At 32.0% G+C, this 7,201-nt stretch overlaps 1 protein-coding gene across 1 annotated transcript; it reads right to left on the bottom strand.

Moving 5' to 3' along the window:
• Positions 1 to 222: 222 nt before the first annotated feature.
• LOC143599866 (L10-interacting MYB domain-containing protein-like) lies at positions 223 to 1,275 on the bottom strand. The gene is made up of 3 exons (XM_077077719.1): positions 1,006 to 1,275; positions 736 to 916; positions 223 to 692 (listed from the first exon to the last, which is right to left on the bottom strand). The coding sequence occupies exons 1-3, from the start codon at positions 1,273 to 1,275 to the stop codon at positions 223 to 225; spliced, it is 921 nt and encodes a 306-aa protein (XP_076933834.1).
• Positions 1,276 to 7,201: the final 5,926 nt, after the last annotated feature.

Here is a 7,201-nt window from a genome sequence, read left to right as displayed (position 1 = left end):
CATATAAACACATTAATAGCTAAAAGATAAACTCATAAATAGATTAACATATAAAGACGTAAATAATATTCTTGCATAAATACAAATTAAAATAAAAGAGATCAAATAACTTCCATAGTCACGGCAATAAAACATCAAGGAAACAATAAATCAATCCAAGAGCAATAAAGTTCAAATTAATAGAAACAATAATGTCTTCATAACATGCCCTCAAAGAAAACTTTAGTCGGTGACCCTTTGCTTTCGTTGCAACCACGCTAACCTACTATGATCATGTCGCATGTTTATAAACATTTCTCTTTTCACGGGATCTTCAAATAAGATCATTGCAAATAACCACAACTCCTCATCTTCTCTCATTAATCCTGCATCTACCATTTGGTTAAGCACACATATAGCACCTTCAATACTAAACTTAGTACTTTGACTAAGTTTGGAAGAATCTGATTCTAATATTTCTAGAGCACGTTGTTGATACATATTACTTTGAGTTAAATGGTCTTTAAGCATTGAAGCTCTCAATGAGTCTCTTCCTTTACGTTTCATCTTAACAGGTGTAGGCTTAGTGTTTACTTTAGTAGGCTTCTTAAATTTTTTTGCCACCTCACTTGGGATTGATGTTGATGCATTAGGTTGACTTACTTCATTCAAAAAGTCAGCGTAGAAATTGTTTCCTTGAGTTTCCAAGTTTTCTAGATTAGAAAGTGTATACATGATAAGCATTTGCATCATCACCTCCCTCAACATTGTCATCCTCAAGGTTCTCAACATGCACCTCACTGAATGTCGTTGGATCCATAGAGGGTGCCACACAATTTTCCCCACTAGCAACTGCATCTCCAAATAACTGATCCCACTCTTCTTGTAGTTGTATAGATGGTTGATTATTTTGAATTGCTATAACTTTCGGGTTTTCCTACACAATATAATGGTGACTATTTAGTTGTCATTACTACTGGAATATTATACGGTATTTAAATTTTAAACGAGTTATATTTTTGTCACCTGAATTTTTAGTTTCCACCACTCATCAGAACAACTAAGTTGCTTGGTACTTTCATTCCAGCCTAAACCAGTCTCTTCGTTCTTAAGTGACTTCCAAAGGTTGTACTCTTTTCTCAAATGGTCATATTTGTTCTTCATAGCTTTGTCACTGACAAATTTATGATTTATAACCTTTTCAAACTCTGGCTGAAGAGAAACCCATTTGAATGAGGAAGTTCGACCATGCTTCATTATATATTTGTTTAAGAATCGACAAAATTCTAATACCATTTCTTTTGTCCAATTTTCTCTTTTCCCTTTCTCGTTTATGGAATCCATCTAGTAACTGTGAATACATATATACACAATTTAAAAATATAAAAAAATAATTAAAATTACCTACAAAGATATGTTTTACACTGTACGGATGTTGTAAAGTGTGCATAATTATTTGATTATCAAGTTTCATAAAAGTGTTGGTAAACTCATTCATGTTAATAACTTAATAACTTTCAATTATGTTAATAACTTTAATAACTTTCATTCATGCTCGAGCCGGCTCGGGAGCCTAAACGAGCCTGCTATTTATATATATATTTTTTTCTAAAATATAAATTTAATAATTATTAATTAATAAATATAATGTCATGAAAAAATAAATAAAAATAACTAAATAATATATATTCTTTTATACATAAAATTACAATAGAAAAGATTATATAAAATAATTATAATTATATACAAAAATAATTTATAATAGTAAACGAGCCGAGCCCGGAGCTTCAAAATCCATTCACGAGCCGAGCTTGAGCTTTGAAAATACAGCTCGGCTAGGCTCGTTTGCACCCTTAGTGTTACTAAATATTGAAAACTACATCACCAAAATCAAAATAGTGGTAGTATGGTATTACTGACATATTAAGTATTTTTTATGTGCAGGCATTTATATGGATTTGTTGTATTTTTGGGCTTGACAATTACAAACTTGATGCATGTACCTCAAGGTTCAGATTTTCTCAATTTATTAACTTGGTATGTAAAGATTCTTTTACTTTTGCATTTCATTAATGCATTGGTAGTACCACATATTTTCTCATGTCTTTTACATTAAACTCATATGGAAATGTCTCGCATAACTCACTCATGGTATGTGGTCACAATACTAGTTTAACCTATCAACCATTATATGTTTCTAATGAGCCGAAGCGGACTGCAGTTTCAGGTCAGACTTGAGCTTCAAAAGATGTAATTTTGATAACGGGCCGAAGCGGACTGCAGGTTCAGGTCAGACTTTCAGTTTTTCATGTTACTGGTTAGTTTGTGTTTTGTTACGGGTCAATAGTATTTAAGAATATTTGCAGGAGCATTGAATTACTGAATCTTTTTTTAAAGATTTGCAACTTAAACGGGCGGGCCTCGCTAATTTCGGGCCAAAATTCAAAGTTTTGGTCAAAAGAGACATTTCGGACAGATATGTTTTAATTATAAACGGGTCTGATTTGGCAGGTTATTTTGACAGCTCAATTCAGGTTTGTTTGCTAACAGGTTGTATACAAGGACAAGTTGCATACAAGGGCAATTTGGGAATTTTTTAGATTACTTTGCATGTCACCGAACTACAACAAATATATTTATCAGTTAAATTTTGCATGAGCTGTAGTTTGTTGAACCAGAAATTGTTTCCTTAATGTTGAATATTCTTATCACTTCAAAAGGAAAAGTTAGGTTCTATGATCAACTTTTCGTTTCCTGAATGTTGAATCTTCTAATCACTTAAGAAGTTATTTGAGTTTGAAAATTAATGTGAGTATATTGATGCAAAATGTCACACCCCAACCAAAGGCGGCGGAACATGCCGGGGTGCAACGTGATTGGACAAATACACAAGACACTATTTAAAGTGACAATATTTAATCAACTCATTTATTTCATAAACCAATAATCAACACATCTCGTTCACACAAACAAATTGAATACAAGTAACAATTATATTGTTCGTTTTACTAATATCCTAAAGGTCTTGGTAACGTTCTCATCAAGTTCTCGAGTCAACAAAAGTCAAACCTGTAACATTTCATAATAAAGTTTGTCAACACAAAGGTTGGTGAGCAATTCATAAGTTTGAGCATATAAGTATATAGTAATAAAGAGCCACAAAACTTGTATACAAAACAATAAATAAAAGCTATAATTTGAATAAAATAGTTATCGCTAACAAGTTAGCGACACCCAACTATAAGGGGTTGCCAAATATTTTAGGATTTTATAGACAATTGCTAAACACGTTAGCACCACCTAGCTACAAAGGGTTGCCAAGTAGTCTAGGATTTAATAGTTATCGTTAATTGCATTACGTTAACGACACCTTGCCAAGAGGGGTTGCCAAATGGTCTAGGATTTATAGTTCCACCATCCAAAAGCGATAAACACATAGGCAAATAAGCATGTAAGCATAGAACACCAAATCGAGCAATTATTTAGGTAAAGTATACAATCACGTTTGTGGGTTTAAGATTCAAGTAAATAAAGCATTTAGTTTGATAGGTATGAAATGTCACCCCAAAATGAAAGATGGAAAAAAGGGGTATGAAAGTACTCACATCGATTGATGAGCCGAGAAATAAATAGATAAATAAATGAAGCTCGAACGGTAAACGAACATATCCGACTTGAAACGATAAACACCTTAGCTAAAATAAATAATGTAATATATATTAATGAACTTGAAACCATGATGAAACTATATTGGAAACATTAAGTAAGAATGTTCAGTTGTTAATCGGGTTACCGGTTAGTTTGTTATTGATTAGAGACTCGTACTTAAATGATAATTAATATGAAAATAATATTATTTTATTGGGCTTTTAAATAACTAAACCAATATTAAATAGCAACGAGATGGGTTTTAAATCAAGAGTTCGGTTTTATATAAATAATCTGATAATAAAGCTTATAATAATATTATTAATCATAAAGATAGTAGTGATAATAATTCTAAAGAGATATATTATATATATATATGTGTGTGTGTGTTTATATATATTTATAGTTATGTAATATAATGATGGTAATAATAATACCAACAATTATTATTAATAATACTTATATAGTATAATACTAATAATAGTAGTTAACGAATAAAGATCTTAGCATTAATTAATATGTTGTTGATAAAAATGATAATAATAAATAATATTGAATGAAACTATACCCGACGTTGGTTCGATTTCTAAATGAGTTCACAAAATAAATATAGTTATATTATTTGCTAGTAATTAATGGTAAAATATGATTTTAATAGAAAATAATAATATGACTTTTAATAATATTAATAATATCTTTAATATTTATAATAATGATGATAATAATAATAATATTATCAATTAATAAATATAATGTAATACTAAATAAATGATAATCATAATAATAATCATATTAATTATAATAATACTTATAATGATCTTTTAAAATAATATCCAAAATAATAATACTAATAATAATAGCAATAATAATAATCGTTAAAAATAATAAGTTTTATATATTTAAATAGTTTTATACTAATTATATGACTTTTAACAATTAACACAAATCGGTTTTTAACGTGGGACTCGAACTCGGGTTTGACAAGTCGACTACAATCTAATCCCGAAACAAAATCTGTTAACAATCCTATTCCATATTTTATTTAACAAATTAAAACCAAACTCTTTCCCACAACATAAACACCCAATAACCCTTTCTTTAATCCGTTTAATTAAATCCGAAAACGAACTCGATAATGAAATCTTAAAATCAAACATCAAGTGTTATGTTAAGCCGAGCAAAAACCGTAAATTAACAATACCTACACGAAGCCGGAGAGGAGGGAAGCACGGGATTTACCGGAACCGGTTCCGGCCGTCGGAAAAGAAAACAAATTGGAGAGAGAGAGAGATACAAGAAAGAGAGAGAGAGCTACGGGAAAGAGAGCCGAGAAGGAGAGAGAGCTGTGGGGCTACATGACGGGTGCCTGCGGGGCTACATGGCGGGTCTCCGGAAAACGAAACCGAAGGGGAAAGGGGAGCGGCCGGAGGTGGTGGCCGGAGGCGGCTTCTCGCCGGAAATGGAGGGTTAACGGAAGGTGAGGGTGGTGGCCGGAGGTGGAGTTGGCCGGGTTGCCGTCGCCGGAGGTCGTCGGCCGGAAATGGGGTCGCCGGAGGCGGCGACGGCTGTGTTTAGAGAGAAAGAGATGGAGTGGTGAGTTTATGATAGGGTTAGGGTTTGGTGTTGGATATATAATATATATTTTCAAAATACCCCCCTCAAGTTTCAAATAAAGTTTAAAATGAGTTCCAAAGTTCTATAAGTTTATAACCACTTTACGAAAATTAGTTTGAACTCCTTATGTTTTTCTTAACGACACTATAATATGACAAAATATCGATTTATTGAAGATCGAGGTATATAATAATATTATATAATACTTAAAGAAAGAAACAAAAGTGTCGAGTCAGTTTTACAAAATAAAAGTTTACAAAACTAATATAACTCGAGACTCAAATTTGACGAATGTCACACAAAATAAGTGAGTACAGGTTCAATACGGGTCCGTTCACTGCGGGCCATGATTATCAAATGTTGAGAATCTTATTTCATTATTTCAGGTCATGGAACTAAGTTGTCACAAATAATACAAATAAGTTGATTATCACTCATACCAGACTTAGGGGTGTAAACGAGCCGAGCCGAGCCGCTCGCGAGCTACTTGATTTCGGCTCGAATAAAACCACGATCGAGCCCGAGCTCCAGTTTAAAAGTAAGCTCGTTTAATAAACGAGCCCGATCTTTAGTTATCGAGCACGAGCCGCCTTGCGATCCTAAACGATTTCAAGTTCGTATTAAATAAATAATCAGTTCTCCCTATTCTCTTTAAAAATTTATTATATTTTGCCCTATATACTACTGTTGATAATCCCTACAAATGAAGTTCCTGACAGCAATTTTAGATTTCTAAATATATACACCAGTTTCACGAAATATACATAAACATGATTATCAAGTAAAGAGCTTCAGATTTCTAATACTTTTTGTCATATCAAAACATGTAAGTAGTTTCACATTCAAGACAGAAGATATGATTTATTATAATGTCATCCACAACCTAATTTTGTATTCATCAATATAGATTACATAGAAAACTGAGCCAAAATTCTGCATAATTTAGTTTAATAAGGATAATGATCTAAAGCAGTTGAAGATCCAAATCATCAATTAAAATCAAATTCGTCGCACACGGTTACGTATCATCAATAATAATCAATCAAATCGTGACAACATATATCATGTGTAATCAATGAAATAAAAAACGGATAATAATCGAAGATCAGATTTCATACCTTTAAGCTTGCTTGAAGAAACGTGAAGGAGAAAAGTTGTTTTGGACTGATAATTGATAAAGACGTGAAGGAAGATGAGATAGAATAATATATATACAGGGAGGCTATTTAGGTAATTATAATCCCTAAAAGCTTGTAGACTTTTATAAACGCTACTATCAGGAGCGTTTCAACATGAAGCTTTTTCTCATAATATAAAAGCTTCAAACTCCTCTAAATAAACTCTACCAAACAAGACTTTTTATTGAATATGAGCTATTTCCTAAAAGCTTGTAGCTAGAAGCTCCTAAAAGCTCGTTGCCAAACATACCCTTAATCTGTAGCAGTATAGCACCACTCCTTCTACTTCTACTTAGCCTAATAATGTCAAACTCAGAAATAGTCGATATGGGGGATGCAACGTGTTTGCACTAACAAAATTTAAATACTATATATATCTTCTTTAAAATAAATAAGATATTAATTTTTAGTATATCCTATTTTATAGGATTTTCACATCAATAATTTGGTGAGAATAATTGTTAATTTAGTGAGATGTTATAACTCGTTTAAGGAATATCTGGGTTTGGTAAGACCCATACCCGTGAATTCGGGTCAAATGCATGAGAAACCTCAATTTAAAAATCAAGCAAATCTGGTGACTCAAAAAAAAGGGGGGAGCGACCACATCGCGACACATAGGATTTTTGGGTTTTCGTTTATATATATTATAGATATATATCTATCTATACTATATATAATACATGAGACAAGGGTTAATTAAGACACTTGATTTAGGAGTTTTACAAATGCTAATGCATAAAGTACATTCATTGGTAAGGGTAAACTTGTCTTTTAAACAC

The sequence above is a fragment of the Bidens hawaiensis genome, unplaced genomic scaffold, assembly GCF_021521415.1.
Source record: "Bidens hawaiensis isolate Kalapana, Puna unplaced genomic scaffold, B.hawaiensis_p1.1 tig00053002_1, whole genome shotgun sequence".
NCBI classification, from domain to species: Eukaryota; Viridiplantae; Streptophyta; class Magnoliopsida; order Asterales; family Asteraceae; genus Bidens; species Bidens hawaiensis.
This window is presented reverse-complemented; position numbering and strand designations above follow the sequence as displayed.